The sequence below is a fragment of the Amblyomma maculatum genome, chromosome 4, assembly GCF_055883805.1.
Source record: "Amblyomma maculatum isolate TAMU_Amacu chromosome 4, ASM5588380v1, whole genome shotgun sequence".
NCBI classification, from domain to species: domain Eukaryota; kingdom Metazoa; phylum Arthropoda; class Arachnida; order Ixodida; family Ixodidae; genus Amblyomma; species Amblyomma maculatum.
The window spans coordinates 202261810-202280450 of record NC_139347.1 but is presented as its reverse complement, the minus strand read 5'-3'; the positions used below and the strand labels follow the sequence as shown (position 1 = coordinate 202280450).

Sequence of the window (18641 nt, the reverse complement as noted above, 5' to 3'; positions counted from 1 at the left end):
AACTGACCTCCTCCAATCCTGTGGCCACTGCAGGGTTGTCCAAATCTTTTGACATAATGTATGCAGTGTGTTAACAGCGTCGTGGTTGAGGTTTTGAAGCAACTCAGCTGGAATACCATCAATTCCGCTAGCTTTGTTCTTAGCAAGGCTGGCTAAGGCCCATTCAACTTCACTCTTCAGGATGCCCGGCTCGAGATCAGTAATCACAACCGTCCTATGTTGGGTTTGCACATCCGGGTCCTTCTTGTACAGTTCTTCTGTGTATTCCTGCCACCTCTTCTTTATCTCTGAGGCTTCAGTGAGGTCCTTGCCTCGTTTGTCCTTTATCACGCCCAGCTTAGCACAGAAGCTTCCTTTGATATCTTTGATTGTCTTATACAGAGCTCTTGTGTTCCTTAATTGGCTGTTGTCCTCAACTGCTTGACACTGTATGTTCAGGAAGGCATTGTTATCTCTCCTTGCTATTTTCTGAAAATCCGCATTGAGAACCTTGTATCTTTCTCTTTGCCCCATACCTTTTGCCATCCTCCTTTCCTCAGCTATTTGCAAAGCCTCTTCAGATAACGAGTTTGCTTTTTTGCATTTCTTTTGCTTTGGAACTACCTTAGTAGCAACTTCTTGTATTATATCACGAACGTCAGTCCACATCTCTTCGGGCTCTTTGTCTTCTAGATCTAATTCTTGAAATCGATTCCTCACTTCCACAGCATATTCTAATGGAATCAGATCCAGATCATACCTGAAAGGCCTTCTAGTTTTCTGCGTTTTCCTCAATCGAAGCTTAATTTTGGCAACAAGAAGCTGATGATCGGTGCCACAATCGGCCCCAGGCCTTGTTTTTACTACTTGTATAGCGCTTCTCCATCTCCGCCGGCAAATAATATAATCGATCTGATTCCTGTACAGACCGTCCGGTGAAATCCATGTGTACAGGCGCCTCTTGTGCTGTCGAAAATGAGTATTCGCTATGGTCAGGTTGTTTTCTTGACAGAACTCTACTAGCCTCTGCCCAGCTTCATTTGGCTCACCAAGACCGAACTTGCCTGTAATTCCGGATATTTCTTCACTCCCGACTTTAGCATTCCAATCTCTAATGATCTCTCGTGCTCTCGTAACCGGACATTGATGCACCTGCCTGTTTGACCCACATACACTTTATCACAAGATAACGGAATCTTATATACCACTCCTACTTTACATGGAACATAGGAAAAGTCATGCCTCACCCGACACGTGTTTCTTTCCCGGACTTTTTTCGTTGCTTTGTTCTTAACCATGCTACATATTTTTGACAGTTTATTTGGTGCCGAGAAAACCACACTAACATCAAACCTCCTGGCTACATTTTTCAAATTGTGTAAATGACCGTGGACGTATGGCAAGGCCACAAATCTTTTTGTATCCCTCTTTCCAGCCCCTTCCTGCTCCCGTGAACCTGCGCACGACTGTTTTACTTTTGTGATTAATTTATCACAAACTCTTAATATGACGTGAACAGGGAATCCTGCATTCGCTAGCCAAGACAGTTGTTAATTAAAGCTAATTCGCATATTGTGAAAGCATGACTTTGATAAGACAGCCCCCGGGCTGGACAGAGCGATGCCATCTTTTACTAGCTTAGAATGTTGCGATCCATAATCTAGCAGAGGCTTTGCACTCCTAGGCGAATACCGCCAACAAACATGATGGGCACAAAACTTCAAAGTGAGGTCTAGAAAATGCAGTTCGTTCTCTTGTGACATTCGCTCAAATGTAAATCTCAGTCCCAGCCCTTGCTCTCGAAAAACTCCAGCAGGAAGGGGCTGGAAAGAGGGATACAAAAAGATTTGTGGCCCTGCCATACGTGCATGGTCATTCACACAATTTGAAAAATGTAGCCAGAAGGTTTAATGTTAGTGTGGTTTTCTCCGCACCAAATAAGCTGTCAAAAATATGTAGCATAGTTAAGAACAAAGCAGCGAAAAAAGTCCGGGAAAGAAACACGTGTCGGGTGATCGAGGCATGACTTTTTCTATGTTCCATGTAAAGTAGGAGTCGTATATAAGATTCCGTTATCTTGTGATAAAGTGTATGTGGGTCAAACAGGCAGGTGTATCAATGTCCGGTTACGAGAGCACGAGAGATCATTAGAGATTGGTAGAGGATCTAATCTGGTTGTACACTGTAAGGGATGTGACTGCTGCCATCCTTCCCTAACACAGACAGTTATTTTGGATTCCCATCCGGCACAGATGAACCGGGAAATCATTGAGGCCAGGGATATCATTCGATTGGGTGAAAAATGCGTTAGTGAACCGTCAATCGCTTTAACAGATAATGAGGTTGAGTTTCTTGAACGTGGTGTATAAGTGGGGGGGTTATCATGATTTTCTTGTTTAATGTGCGGTTTGGTGCTGCTGGGCTGGGTTATATATCTGTGTTTTTTTCAATAAACTTCAGTTGTGAGTCAGCGCCCGTCATGTCTGTTCTTTACCTCCGTCCAAGTCTGTTGCGCTGTTTTTTCTATCATGTCACCATACCAACTCGCCCAGATGTCTCTTCTATTTCTACTTTTCCTCTCTAGGTCATCAATCATGATTTGTAGTCCGTTCCCCGAGTTGCTTAGCAAGGCAATGCCATCAGCAAATCACAAATTACTGAGGTATTTTCCATCTACCCTTATCCCTAACTGCTCCCATTCGAAGTCTCTGAATACTTCCGCTAAGCAAGCTGTGAATAGTACTGGGGAGATTGTGTCTCCTTGCCGAACTCCTTTCTTTACGGGAATTTCGTTACTTTCTTTATGCAGAACTATGGTTGCTGTGCAACCACTAGATCTCTATATTTATATCTTCCAGCACTTTCACGTACGACTCGTCCACCCTCTGATTTCGCAGTGCCCATATCACCGTTGAGGTTTCAACCGAGTCAAATGCTTTTTCGTAATCAATGAATGCTGTGTATAAGGGCTGGTTATATTCTGAGCAGTTTTCTATCACCTGTTTGATGGTATGAATATGATCGATAGTAGAGTACCGTTTCCGAAAACCTGCTTGATCCTTTGCTTGATTGCAGTCTAAGGTTGTCCTGATTCTATTAGCGATTAGCTTAGTAAATGCCTTATACGTAACAAACAGTAAGCTGATTGGACTGTAATTTTTAAGCTCCTTAGAGTCCCCTTTCTTATGGATGGGGATAATGTTGGCAGTGTTCCATGCTACCGGTACCGTCGATGACAGCAGGCACTGCGTATACAGTGTGGCCAGTTTTTCTAGCACGATATCCCCCCCCCCCCCCCTCCGTCCTTCAGCAAATCTGTAGTTATCTGATCCTCTCCAGCTCATTTCCCCCTTTTCATAATTTCTAATGCTTTCTTGACCTCGTCCTTCGTCACTACTGGAACGTCTGGCTGCTTTTCCCTACCGCCCATCTCGTTACGGTCTTGACTACTTTGGCTACAGTAGAGATCTGTATATAGCTCCTCGGCTACTTGGACTATCTTGTCCTTATTCGTGATGACGTTGACCGCCTTGTCCCTTATCACGTACATCTAGTTTTTGCTTATGCCCAATTTCTTTTTTGCCGCTTTAAGGCTTTCCCCGTTCTTTACAGCATGCTCAATTTTCTTCATGCCATACTTCCTTATATCGGCCACCTTGCGCTTATTGATTAGCTTGGATATCTCGGCCAATTATATCTTGTTTGTTGGATTGGAAGCTTTCATACTCTGGCATTTTTTAATCAAATCTTTCGTCTCCCCAGACAGCTTACCGGTATCCTCTCTAACTATCCTACCGCCTACTTCTACCGCGCACTCAGAAATGATATCTCTGAAGTTATTGTTTATTGCTTCTAGGCTGATATCCCCGTCCTCGGGTAGAGCTGAATATCTATTCTGTAGCGAGATGCTGAACTCTACTGCCCTCCCCCTCACCGCTAATTCGTCGATGGGTTTCTTTCTTACTAATCTGTTGCGTTCCCTTTGCAGATTTAGGCTCATTCGGAACCTCACCATCCTGTGGTCACTGCATCGTACTTTCCCGATTACCTCTACATCTTGCACAATGGCGGGGGTTGAATACAGTATGGAGTCAATTTCATTTTAATTCTCCTCGTTAGGAATTTTCCATGTCCATTTCCGGTTCGTCCGTTTGCTGAAGAAGGTATTCATGATTCTTAAGTTATTGCGCTCTGCAAACTCAACTAGTAGCTACCCCCTGCTATTCCTAGAACCAATGCCATAGTCACCTACTGCCGGTTCTCCTGCCTGCTTTTTCCTTATCTTGGCATTGAAGTCTCCCATTAGTACAGTATACTGCGTCTTTACTTTTCGCATTGCTGATTCTACATCTCCGTAGAAGTTTTCAACTGCCTGGTCATCATAACTACATGTAGGTGCATAGGCCTGTACAACCATCAGTTTATTCGGCTTATTAGGCCGAATTATGATGCCTGCCACCTTCTCGTTAATACTATAGAACTCATCTATATTACCCGCTATGTACTTCTTCACAAAAAAAAAAAAAAACCTACTCCGAGTTGACGCCTCTGCGCTAAGCCTCGATAACACGGTACATGCCCATCCTTCAGTACAGTATATGCCTCATTCGGCCTCCTAACCTCACTAAGCCCTATGACATCCCATTTCATACCCTCTAGTTCCCCTAACAGCACTGCTAAACTAGCTTCAGTAGCTAAGGTTCTAGCTTTAAACGTTGCCAGGGTCAGTTTCTAATGGCGGCCTGTCCAGCGGAGCCAGAAATTCTTAGCACCCCCTGCTGCGTCACAGGTCTGACCGCCGCCGTGGTCAGTTGTTCAGCAGCCGCTGGTGACTGAGGGACGGGGTTTTATGGAACTAACCATGAGAGGTTGCGGCCAATTACTGCACCATGGGGGTGCAACATGGGGGGCACCTCCTGTTCTGGTGAGGGAGTGCGTTGCCGGAGGTGTTCACCGGCATCAGGTCGCACCCTAAACCTGTTTATGCAATTCCATTGGACACGCGGATTTTTTTTTTTTTTTAATCCTTTGGAGAATTGCGCGGCACCGGGATTTGAACCCCGGTCGTCTTGCATGCGAGGCGGATGTTCTACCGCTACGCCACCACTGCACCCTTATCTGCAGAGAATTCTTATCTCAGATTAAAACAAGCGCTTTGAGATATAGTATATTCGAGAGTGCCCCTTCTCTCTGCGAATACGAACGGATGCTCATAAAATTATTCGCTGTACACTCAATCTGTGATTATAAACGCAGTAGATGAAACCTTGGTCATTAGAAGTATGAAAAGCTGTTAAAGAATTACTTGAGTACCACGTGGCACTGCAAGTGCAAAGAGGAAATGGTAGTGACTATTTTAGCCCACTGTAGTGTGAATACGTGCAGTGTTCAGTTAAAGTTTGCGATATGTAATATTTTAATCGCCGAAGCATCATCTACTAGAGAATGAGATCTAAAATTTCTTCCAATGATTGCCTTTTCCTTTATTGTAGCAAAAGCTACGCTACTGTAGGTTTTCAAGCCATCGGCGTGGCACCTTGGCAGGAGCTGCCAACTTAGGTCTCGCGTTTCACTTGGGACGTTTATATCAGAATCAGCCTGCCAGGACCCTGCTATTCATTTTACCCCTATAGGCCACTAAGGCATGTCCATAGGGGTGGTTAAAGCGGGGTTTTTTATATGGGCTGGTAACCTGCGCTATCGCGTCATACCCTTAAAGGCGGAACCTAAGTGTCCCCTAGTCCCCTGAGTGTCACGACCTAAAACGCTGGTGAACTTTGATGCGTTTACCGGAACGCTGGTTGTGTTCGATGTAACACTAGGTCGCACTCAGACAGTTTTCGCTCCACACTTGGTTCAAAAGCGTTGAACCCGTGTAATTTTTAAATTGAATAATTTTCCATGAGGATACTCTGTCGAGGATACTGTATCGTGATGCATCTCCTTGTCATATATAAAAAACAAACCTGTGACCGGTGAAGTTACTCTCGTAACTTGATTTCATTCCAGAGAAAGAAGGTAAGTGAAAGAAGGGGTGGGGCGATGACCGAAGAAGCTAATGTGGTCTTTGCCATCAGGCTAACCGAGATGTTACAGAGCAAAAATTTCTGAACACGCTCCTCTGTTCTTTTTCAAGGACCCGAACCACACACCTCCCTTTTTTTGTTATAAGTGCGCCCAACAAGTTCCGTCCAATGTCATATATTTGATCGCATGGTGGTATTCCTTCATAATTTGTTCCCTTTAAATCACACGCTTGTCCAGAAACCACGTTTTCTAACTTTAGCTCAAATATGATCTCTTGCCTGGTGTACAACATTGCGGAAACCCAATAAGACTCATATATCACTGAAACAGGCCTGACAGACAATGACTTGCGGACAAATGTCAATTGGGTTCTGAGTTCCGTGTAATTCTTCACATACCAGAGGCTGTGCATACATTTATTCATAAAGGACTAAAGCTAATATTTTTCTTTCTTGTGTCTAAGCCGAGAACAATGCGTGCATTACCACGCTATCTGCGAGGTGCAGAAAGGGCACTATTTGTAGAAAAAATATATGCATATATAATCTGTTCCCTTTCCCTGAGTTTAAAAGAGCAAAGCTCGAGACCATTTGTCAGGCCGTTCAACAAGGGAAAAAGTGAGCGCAGGCTTTAAGGATGAAGAGGGGGAGACCACTAAAATACACTCCATAAAAGGAAGATTTTCTCTTCTTTTTATGTCACAAGCATGGTTCAGTAATGAAGTGTGGTATCTCATTACAATCTCTATATATTCACCTCGAGGCCGCGTCGACTTTTAAGTAGCAGAATATCAGCTGCGCTGCCATGAATGCATAAAACCCTAATCGTGTTTAGACTCTAAGTCCTTAAAGGAGAGAGATATGCCATTTTCATTACCTTCAAGTGCGGAGCAATGGTTAATTAATTCAAATCGGCCTCAGACTTCCATCCCCAGACACCCGCATTCACACGCAAACTAAACGGTCACCTGCCCTTCGTTCTCCTTTTTTGCATCTACAGCGCCAGACAGTTCCTCGACGAAGAGCGAGGTCATTCAGATAGCCGCATATTGCTGAGTCTGCTGTACGCGGACGAGAACACCTCAGGCATCACTCCAAGTAAGGGAGGGGGTGGCAAGCTGTTTCTTCTCAAAAGATAGTCTGCAGCGGCAGCGTTTCGACAGTATACATACAAAAGGCAGGATAATGGGGCCAGAAGGGAGGGAAAGGAAGCGACGGTAGCAGAGCAGGGTTGGTGGAAGGAGGGGAGTGTGGGTCAGGCGGTTCGCAGCGGTGTTCCTTTCATGCTTTTCTCTCTCGTCTTGGGCGCACTTGCTGTTGCTGAAAGGTGGCCCCAGTGTTCGAGCGCGGCACATATCACCGGGTGATAGGACGAAAAAGGAACCTTTGTTCGGGGAAACTCACTGGCGTAATGCATCTTGAACGAGCGATCGGGGAACATGCATTATGAATGAGGCAGCATCGGGAACGACCCTGAGAGTGTACGTCGAGGAGGGTGAGACCCGTCCTCCACTTTGCTTTCCTATACCCTATCTCCTCTTTGGCTCCCATCGGCTTCGTCGGCCGCAGCAAGCGATGTTTGGAAACCGGAGAGCGCGCACGCACCCTCGTTGGCAACTCCTACCGCCATCTGCTTCCCTCTCTCGCCGTGCTTTCGCCTAATGCCAGGGGCGGACATCTCCTCTTCACGTCATCAGCATCTCTCTGGAGTGTTGGGTTCCAGGCGTGATGAGAAGGCGGGTCGCTAACCGGTTACGGGTCCATGACCGAAAGCAGCATGCGTGCGAGCCTCTGTCTGCGAGCCTGCCATGAAATTTAGCATGAGATTTAGCGAAGCGGAGGGTGCAAAGTATAACTCAGAGCAGGTATTGTGTGTTGCGCAATCTGGACACAACATCCGACAGCTAACAGTGCATATGTTGTGGACAGACACTACAGATCACGCCAACTTTGTTTTCTCAAGACTCTTCCGCTACACAGCAACACCAAACAATTCCATATGGGATCGTTGTGCGCAGGTGAATCTAAATATTTGTTTCAGTCACCATATTCTTCTAAAGCATGTGCGTCCCTGTTTGCCACCATGAGCCTTTTCAAAAATTCGCAACGAGGTTCCCCTTCTCTGGATCTCTATTCGCTCATCAGAAGCAGTCAGTTCCTTTAACGAGAGTTCTCATTATTAATGAAGTGTTTCTAATGAACTAAAAATTTTTCTTTTATTAGCTGGCACATAGGAAGAACAGCTCGGCAGCACCATACTGACAGTAGTTGGGCGGCCAGAGCCCCCCCCCCCCTTTTTTTTTTTTTTTTCACTGCTATTCCTGGTCCGTATAGGTGCACTGATACGCCACGGGAAAAGATAAGCGTGAGGGCACAGCTGAAAAAGACTGACCTATTAGGTTTTTTCCTGAAAGCTCGTGAGATTTAGCACACACAAAATACTCGTTGTACTACTGCAGTCGAATCTGATCGGTGACACCTAAGGGCGGCATCACAAAATTACTCGCACATTTGCCGCCTCAAATAATGGTTCACAGTTATCTGTTAGCCTTGTTTTACGTCATTGGCTTCCGCCGTGACTGGATCTTTTCTTTTTTATTACACCAATATATAGGAACGTTATAATCGCGAAAAAACAACAGTCAAAAAAGGAGTATCTTATATTGTTATGTACAAAAGTTATGTTACATATAATTTTATGTATAGATTTGCTGTACAGGTTGTAGACCAACTAGCCTCCTCTCTGTTGTCCTGCCAATTATTGTAAGGGGGCCAGGGCCCCGTCAAACTGTTTCCATAGCTTTTACTCCTGGCTTTTCCTTTCCCTGCAGGAAAGAAAAATAAACCTTACTTGACTTAACTTGACTTTTTATTCAACTCATCATATGTACACAGCAGCCCAAAAACAAGCAAAAAATGTATTAAAAAACGATTTTGTGCTGGAATAACGGCGTTCCACATTGTGGTCCTCTCCAGTGCATTTAAGTGAAAAGTTCTTTTGGCAAAGAATGAGAAAAAAAAGTGATCGAAAAGAAACCAGCTTTTTGATTGAATATATTGCGATAAAACGAACAGAACAAGATCACGCCTCTACCGCACGTCCAGAAAGAAGTTACATAGCATTAACGTGGAAACCTACGGATGTCGTGACGTGAGCAGCACGGCACTCGATTTCGCCGATACGCGATCCGCACACAACGCGAAACCTGCGGTAAGAGAGTCTGTTCGTCGCCGTTATTTTACGAAAATGTTTTGTTTCAATCGCCTTCTTCGGTTCGGCGATGCCGTGTGTACTTTCTGCCCTTTTGCCCTCCGTCGGGCTGCTTCCTCATTGGTACGATACACGGACAAATAAAATATTTCATCCCATTCTAAAGTTTTCGAGACCTGTCAGGTTTTGGCATGAGCGAGGGTCTCTTCGAACGCAGCCAAGCTAGAGAAGACGGAGAGTGTAACAGGACGTGAAAGAAGCTGCGTACATTCTGCCCTTCTATGTCGGCAAGAGCGCGCGAGCCCCTTAATATATAGCGCCGTAGCCACGAACGTGATGAACCTGCGTTGCGGGACACGCAAAATTGCGATCGCTCACACGGTGCTGGCACGAATGAAACGTCCTCCAAACTTTGTCAGAAGGAGTAATCAGAATCGAAAGTAAAAAGAAAAGATCTGAACAAACCACAAAAGGTATACGCATCTGTAAAATAAGGAGGGGTGTCCAGTGAAAGTATCTCTTTTCTCCTTTTTTTTATGGCTCATGAATGCTTTTGCTGTTTGTTTCTTTTGTTTATAAAAATACAGACTTTAGAAGGCCAGTTCTTTCCAGGTCTCTTGTATTGCAGAGAATGTAGAAAAAAAAGACATCGACGCAGAAACCTGAGTTTGCCATGCTCGAAGTTGCAGCGGAGGCACGAATTGCTGCGCACGCATCGTGACTTAGGCTGGCTGAATCGATGTCATTGCAGGAAACACGTCAGCAACACATGGTTGTCAGAAATTTGCCTGACAAGGTTGCCTCTGGAAAACTTCTCAAGAAACTTCTTGTTTGTGTTATGAGTTGAATTAGGCGAAACTACCAGAGGCATCTCCCCTATGACGCTTGATGAAAATGATGAGCTAAGCTTTCTGGCATTGTGACCTCTCCATAGAAGGTAATTTCACATGCCGTCATTACTACCAAATTGCGCACATCTCTCTATAGAGAGATTATCCCACTTCTAGTCATCAGAATTTCACATGGACAACCACATATACTACAGAATTGCTAAACTTCTGTTAAGAAAGCCTACTGATAGCGCAGTGCGGCAAGCGCACGATTACTCTTGCATGCGTAGATTACGTAGTGTTAAATAAGCCACAGATGTAACTAATTCACTAGAATATATCATTTGCCTCACACGAAGTGAAGTCTATACGTTAATCGCGACAATATCACGAAATATTCGCACAGATAGTGCATATTGTCGTTTCCTGCTCCCGAGTAAAGCTGTTCTACTCCCCACACGTCTACTTGGGGGACAGATCTTCCCTGAGCCCCTCCTGCGTGGTCTCTGCTCTGGAAACTTTCTCAAAATAACGGTAACACAGCGAAATAACCATTCTAGGTGATTCGCTCCTGCAATTGAAATACCGAGCTGTAACTTATACAAAAAAAAAAGGCTGTGAACGAAGAAATCGAATATTATTCTCGTTATTTGCTAAGACAATGAGGAAGGTTTCAGAGAAAGCAACGCTTCGTTATCTTCCAATCATGCTTCAGCGCCTATAAACTCCAACGCATCACTTGCGCATTAAGCCGCACATTTAAAGCTTGATAATTTACTAATGAATCATTATTTCGTGATCGGGGTTTTTCTTTCTTTCTGGTAACAAATCGTTCGAACCTTCATGGTCAGATCTCAAACACATCCCCAGTCTGCTGGTAGAGCACGCGCATTACGACCCCTTACAATTTTATTCCCAGGCATTGCGCGTGGCAAGAAGAAATACCTCGATTGTGGAGTGAGTGAGTGAAAACTTTATTGAATATTTCAAGGGTTTCGCGGTTGTGAAGTCTCCGTCGTCTTCTCTGGCGCTGGCGACTTGAGACTTCTCGTCAGCAAGGGTGGGCCCCTATTCCAAGGCTCCACTGAGTCGTGCTGGTGCTGCACTAAGGCCCTTTGGGTCGCGAGCTCGCCGCTGGTGAGCCGACTCTCCCATTGCTCCGCACTCGGGTGTTCGTGTTGGTGGAATGCTTTGTTGCGTTCGCATTCCCACGTGATATGATAAAGTGTAGGTGTGGCATCGCACCAAAGGCAGGTGGCTCTGTATTTTGTCGGGAACATTTTATTAAGTATGTGTAGGTTAGGAAAGGAGTTGGTCTGTAATCTGCGCCAGCCGGTCGCTTCCTCCTTTGTTAGGGCTTTGTGTGGTGGTGGATATCTAATTCTAGCTCCCCTATGCAAGTGCAAGATCTCTGCGTATCCCCCCTAGCAAGCCTGTAGGCGGAGCTCCGGACCATTTGACTGCCCTGCTCGGAATGAGTAACCACGAGCTAGGCTGTCTGCTCTTTCGTTCCCCCCTATGCCCGTGTGGCCCGGGATCCAGATTAGGTTATGCCTGGGTTTCTCCTCGGCGGAGGTTGCCCCGCTGAGTATTTTAAGGGCTGTTCTGCTGATCCTGCCCCTCGTGTAGTTCCTGCATGTCTCCTTCGAGTCCGTCAGTATGTTGAGAGATCGGCCCGTTCTGTAGCCTTCTGCTGCGAAAATTCTAAACGGACAAACCTTTGCAAAAAAAATTAAAAAATTACCGACGATTACGTTACTTCCTAATGCCAAATTTGAGCGCCGCTCATCAGCTGTTTCATCTTTTTCGATAGATTGAGGCTCAGACAAGTATGTGCAATTACAGACAACTATTTTTTTTTTCACGCATATTTCTTCAAGAAGGACTTCACTAGCAGTTCTCGACTGTCATGAAGGAAGCTTTGTGGTCGGAGAAATGAAAGCAAAGTAATTTTACGGGAGGTTGCGGGAGGCAGTGCGTGGACCCATGCTTTTCTCTATGAGTGTGTGAATTCTCTGTTACTGCACATGTTACCCTGCAGTTCGGCGTGGGTACTCGCATTTTTAATGAATTATTATCTTTGCAGTGTGTACCATGTGTAGTCACGTTTTTCACTTGAACTCTGAAGCGTGCCTTTCATAATTGGTATACAGGAATGGAAAGGTGTAGTATCTGTCGCACAATTGTATCTGTGTGCACCTGCATTGCGCAGTAAGGGAAGGAAGAAAGGTGGGAGTGTAAGTGCATTTGAGCCCTGAAGCGTGCCTTTCATGATTGGATCACAGGAATGGAAAGGCATAGTATCTGTCAAACTTGTTTCTGTGAACATCTGAATCGCACCATAAGGGAAGAAAGGAAGGTGGGAGTGAAAGTGGAACTGGCTAGGAGGGACAACGCCGACGGCGACGACGACGCGAAACGCAGGAACTGGCGCCAAACAGCTGTTCAGATCAAATATAACATATTGATGCAGCGAAAGACAGAAACACAAGAAAATCAGTACACGGAACAGCGCTGTCTAGTATACTTTTTCCGCAGCAGCAATTCGTCGCAGTGCGAAATCCCGCACGTAATAACTGCGGTTTCTATCAGATTTTATGCCGCATAATTAGTATACTAAGATGTTATAATAAGACAATATGCTAAAAAAATGAAAACCGTAAAGAGAAAAGGCGAATTTAGTTTATAAATGTTCTTACTCGCAATGCATTTCGAAGTATTCAACGACAAAAATACGCATTGTTTAGCTCGTAAAGCTGGCTTTTCGCAATGGGCAATTCTCAAATGGCATCGCTCTCTCTATTTTATGCCATACAAGCGATGGGCGTTGATTCCACGACAATAGCATGACCAGCGATGCCGTTTTAAATGTCTGTATTGCGGAAAGCCAACTTTAGGAGCTAAAACAATGCGTGTTTTTGGCGTTAAATAATTCGAACTGCATTGCCGATGCAGGAGGTTAAAAAACTGGACTCATCTGTTATGTTAACGCTCTTAATTTTTCTTAATCTAAAAATCTAAAATAGGAAAGTTCAACACCTAATTTAAGTTAATTACTTGCTTAATTAGTGAGTTCTCTCACACTTGTGAGCAAGAAAGGCATTGTCTTAAACAGCGCACGATAAGACACAAGGACACGGGAGAAAAAGATAGGACACGGCGTTCCTGTGTTCAGTGTCCGTGTGTCCCGTGTGCTCCTCCTGTGTGTCCGTGTGTCCGTGTGTCCGTGTGTCCGTGTGTCCGTGTGTCGTATCTTGCGCTGTTTTTGAGAATGCATTACCAACTAGCCCGGCATCTCTCACTTGCAAGAAAAGCATACAACCAGTACCCGGTGGCGGAGCATGGGAAAACTGCATTTCGACGCCATCCGGCCATGCTATCGGGATCAGGAGAATCGTGGTGGTGGTGCTCCATTTTATCGGCATGCATGCGTAGCTGTGACTGTCTCTCGCGCAGTTTTCCTTAGTTCTCCCAAGCTCCGGCCCGGGCTCTGTGCTGCATAACACTCGTGCTTATGACTGTGCATAGCACCAGCCTTGCTTTACGATCCACCTAGACCGCCAATGTATCTGTCGCGATGTACCTGAACTCTAAACATTTAACAAAAAAAAAAAAAAAAAACACCCGATGTGTATGTTTGGTGCGTATGTTGTTTTTATAATTTTTGTCCACTTCTTTTCGTTGTGTGCACGCTAAGCGCTAAACTATTCGTGTCTTTTATTTCTTTCTTTTTTTTTTTTGGGGGGGGGGGGTATTACCTTTCACTTAAGAATGATATTTGCGAACTCCTTCCTGTCAACGTGGGCTTGACCCACTAGGTGCTCAAGCTCTAGTATGAAGATTTTTTCACGATATCTCCTTTTTTCACGGTAGTGTGTATGAGAAAAATATATTTGAATTGCAATTAAAAAGTTATAGGCCTAAATGATTTCGAGTACGAAATACGTCAAAAGCAAGGACATTTCTATGGCCCGTTAGTCTTCTCCTATGTTTAATAGTGCGTGCATAACAAGAATAAACATGAAGGAAAATCGAGTTTGACGGGAGCGTCCAAGCCCGCCGACCAGCACCCATCGCATTCTTATATTACCTACGTGATTAGCCATTAGCGACTGCTTGTCCCCATTAAATAGGTTCGACTACATTCAAACTCTGCTATGTTTGCATGACGGTAGGAGTATTTCCTGTTGGAAAGAATGGGATTTGTAGCATTTTCGATCGACTTCTGCAAGGATGAAGGTATCTGCTTTATTAGCCACTAAAAGACCTACCCCGCAGTGCGTTTAGCGATCAAATTTATGGCGCATAGAGTCGTGTTTACAGTTTTCTTCCAATATTGCCAATCTTTTAAATAAAATTGACCCCTCTGAGACAATCGCCGTTCTGCATTTACGAAAGAGACGATGTTCACCTCGAGTGAAATAAGATGTAAATTTTCTACTGATACGTCTGAGACCAAGAGCGATTCTGTAGATTACGTCGCAGGGAACCTCTACTGGCAAAGTACGGCGGCATGAGAGGGAGTGCAGCATTTTCAGTGCCGTGTTACCAACCTTTCGTTTGCTGCCTATCGACGTTGCCTCCGTCAACTAAAAACGAAATTTGATGGACAAAGCAAAAAGAAGCTACAGAAAGCCCCACATTCGCCCTTTCGTTGCGAGTCCCCCGCTTCCCCCCATACATCCCTGATGCCCTTACCCTGCTCTTGTCCACGTGCAGCGGTTTCAGGTGCGGGTCGAAGAGCAGCGTGCCCGGGTTCAAGTCAACCGGGCTCTGGCGGCGACCCTTGCTGCACAGATTCCAGTCTGGGTTCAGCAGGCCCCAGAAGTCGGGACCTGGAGAGATCGGAACAATTCCTCAGCGGCTGCTTGTTAACCGTGCTTACTGCGCTTTATCGCGCGTATGTATATGTACGTTCTGCACAGGGTTGCCAAAAACAGCCTGCAATATGTTGTATCTTAGTTCTGCCTGCCGCAAAACGATATATGCAGCGAGGGGCCATCCTACATAGCCCTTCGCAAAGGCGGAATTGCGCTGCCGTCAATCAGGCGCCGAATAACTCAAGGAAAGGAATAAGCTGTTCATTACCGTCAACTCTGTTTGCATCACTGAAGATGTGATTGATGGTTGATATCCACCGCATTGATTTTGTGTGTGTACGGCCAGTTTGTTCCCTGATTTGTGTGTGTGTGTGGGGGGGTGTGTGTGTGCGTGTGTGTGTGCGCGCATGTGTGTGTGTGTGTGTGTGCGTGCGTGCGTGCGTGCGTGTGTGTGTGTGTGTGTGTGTGTGTGCGTGCGTGTGTGTGTGCGTGCGTGCGTGCGTGCGTGCGCGTGTGTGTGTGTGTGTGTGTGTGTGTGTGTGTGTGTGTGTGTGTGTGTGTGTGTGTGTGTGTGTGTGTGTGTGTGTGTGTGTGTGTGCGTGTGCGTGTGCGTGTGCGTGTGCGTGTGCGTGTGCGTGTGCGTGTGCGTGTGCGTGTGTGTGTGTGTGTGTGTGTGTGTGTGTGTGTGTGTGTGTGTGTGTGTGTGTGTGTGTGTGTGTGTGTGTGTGTGTGTGTGTGTGTGTGTGTGTGTGTGTGTGTGTGTGTGTGTGTGTGTGTGTGTGTGTGTGTGTGTGTGTGTGTGTGTGTGTGTGTGTGTGTGTGTGTGTGTGTAAAAAATACTCATCCAGCGCTTCTGACCTCTCTTGGCGAAAACCGCGATCCAAATGTCACACTTACGTCTTTTATTACTGGTAACGCGCACTGATGGTATTCTGGTAACGCAACGGAATACTAATATAATAAATTCTGTATCGGTTGGTCTGACAAATTCGCCGTTTAAGCTATTTAGAACCATACTAGTTACTTTCTTTTGCCCGGATGAAGTTACGGGCGCTCTCGCAGAAGTATTAAAGCTGCATTACAAATTCCAAAATCGCAAACAGCAAGGGCGTGCGATATGAAGGGTTGCGTGCGCCATATGACACAAGGGTAAAAAGCCGAGCAAGTTCGCTTCATGCATGAAGACGGGACTGTAAGACAGAGCGTTTCGCTCGATCGCATCGCCGCATATTACGTCCGCAGAGTGAAAATGCGAACGAGTGGCGGTTTATTTTCCGTTTTTTTTTTTTTTTTCATTGAAAGTAAGACGCCGACATGTCGCGCCGATATTGGGGCCGTCATACAGAAAGGGTTCGCTTGGAAACTTCATAGTTCTGTGTGGTTCAACGGAAGCCAAGACGGAAAGATGCGTCGATGCTCCTCCCGGTATGATCAATATCGCCCCTGTGGCCTTGAAAAAACAGGCTGCTCTTTGACAGGGTGCTGGCTGGCGGCGCAGATCAAGAAGAGAGAGACACGACAATATAATGCGCGGACATTGTGATCTTGACGAGATCATGGCAACGAAAAATTCATGTTGGTAGAACGAGCACTTGATGCGGGCGCTTATATAGCTGTAGACATAGAAATAAAGCAATTATAAAAAAACACACATTGCAGAACGTTTTACAGGATGCATCTTTAAAATTCTACAATAATACTTCATGCGCATACAATTTAAATTCCAAATGCAGTAGGTTCTACAGTAGTAGATTCCAATGCTGGAGAAGCATTAACTATACTCTTAAAGCCTTCCACATTGAAAGCAGAAAGGGTGCTCTGCCGGTAAATACGATAAGTAATAAGCGATAGATGCGATGTAAACGGCAGTTCGCTCTCGGAGGGGATCTTTTGCAGCAGGAGCTCTACTTCTCCCATGCCAAACTTGAAGGTTATTGCCCTTCCGACATGGCCAAGTTGGATTAAACCAGAAGCCACCTAGATCAAGTGCTTCGTTGCATCGGAGCTGATCGCCGATGCCACAGTAAAATAAACATCCGCCACTTACGCGGCGGCTCCCAGATGGCACCACATGTACAGCTGCAAATGCAGCGCACCACGTGCATAGCCACACAAAAGGCTGTATCAAGTAAATATCGAAGAACAAAACAGCAATACAGCAATTACACCGAGCTAAAGCAGGATAAAACATTGTCCGTGTTGTCGCACCAAAATCGGTTTATTCAACAATTCCGAGATTCCGGGAACGGGCCGACAATATCTGTGGCTTTAAAACCAACTGCGCGTTTGCGTGTGAATCCCGCGCTGATACACCACAAGACTGTGGAAAGGCCTCGCTTTAGACGGAGCGCGCATTGTGGACAGATACATAACATCGAACTTCAAAAGAAAGAGAGAAGCTATTTCCATGATGGGTGCGTGATGTTGCCACCAGACTATGACGGCCTTTACTACAGCTGCCAGACTGGTCTATCTGAGGCCGCCTATAAAACAATGTGTATGTTGAGGTTTTCGTGGTTGTGGCCCTGAATATATATTCCCACTGTTAACGAAAAAGAATGTCAGTTCAGGGACTTCACACAGTACAACACAGCTGTTCCAGCACCATTGGACGTCGGCAGATTGCATCCGCAGTTGCCCGTTGCATCCAACCAAACAGAAGCGAATATTAGGTCTCAGAAAACAAGCCCAGCAAATATTACTTATAAAAAGAAGCGAAGAGCGAGAATTTCTTCAAATCCGTGAAGCAAAAGGAAGAGCAGTGTAAAATTTTTCAGTGCAAAGAAAAGAAAATGGATACTTCTATTTAAAAAAAAATAATAAAGTGGAAAGAACAGACAGATTGAGAATAAGGGAAACAAAGAGCCCCCATCAAGAATGTTTCCAGTTAATTTTCGTATTTCGTTTTCACAGACTGCAGCTACTCCGGGTGTGCGGCGAGAAGACGGTGAACTGAGCGTGATTTAAGCTCCGTCCGCGGCTCGATCCTTACCAAGGAAAAAGCCGGCGGAGAGTTCGCCTCGGGTTAACCCGGACCACGTAAAACCAATTTGCCGCGCGCGTTGCAATCACACTAGCCCTAACGCTCGCTTACTTCCAACAAGCATCAAACCATCCATGTCCTAAGTGCGCACCTTTCTTTCACTCCTCCTCGCTGTCTTTTGCCCCTTCAATCTGTCTTCTGTTTTTCTCCTTCGCCTTTGCACTGCCACGTAGGGTAAGGGATCTACGGCTGGTTAATCTGAGGGCGCACTTTTTCACCTGCGATTGGTTCTTTATTTGATACATTTTCCTTATCAGCTGCACCGGCAAGCCGTTCCTAGCGTCGTCCCCGCTACTTCACCAGGTCCCGTACAGAGAGCGCATATATCGACAAGAAAAACGCCGCTTTAAAGACACTGAGAAAGAGGGGAGTATTTGGCGACCGGGAAACGAGCAAGGAGTGCACCCAGGGTCTGAGTGCATTGTGTGGGCGTGCGGTCTCTCCTCTTTGGTATGCCGCCCGGCGCCGGCGCAGATTGCTGCTGTTGGGCGAGGAAGAGAAGCAAGTCCCGAAAGGTGCAGAGGCACAGCCCCCGCGATGCGAAGGTGGGAACAGTTGCGGCCGAAGAGAAAAGGGCGCCCACCGGGACTGGACATTAGGTCGGCGGCTAAGCGACCCCGGGTCGGGAAGTGCGTGAACGCGAGCTGTGAGCGTGGTGAACGCGGCGCTAAAAAGAAAAATAAAGAAGGAAAGAAGGCAGGTACAAAGGCGAAGGTCCTGCAGCGTCACTTT

The 18641-nt window shown here is 45.8% G+C and overlaps 1 protein-coding gene across 1 annotated transcript in view; it reads right to left on the bottom strand.

Annotated features, from left to right (window-relative positions):
• LOC146194007 (putative carbonic anhydrase-like protein 2) overlaps positions 1-17985 on the bottom strand; it is a 147581-nt gene extending 129596 nt beyond the window's left edge. The window contains exons 1-2 of the mRNA XM_084600668.1: positions 17961-17985; positions 14745-14881 (exon numbers count right to left, since the gene is read on the bottom strand). Of these exons, the coding sequence (XP_084456794.1) occupies positions 14745-14881; positions 17961-17985 (162 nt within the window). The remainder of the gene's footprint in view (positions 1-14744; positions 14882-17960) is intronic.
• Between the last annotated feature and the right edge of the window lie 656 nt (positions 17986-18641).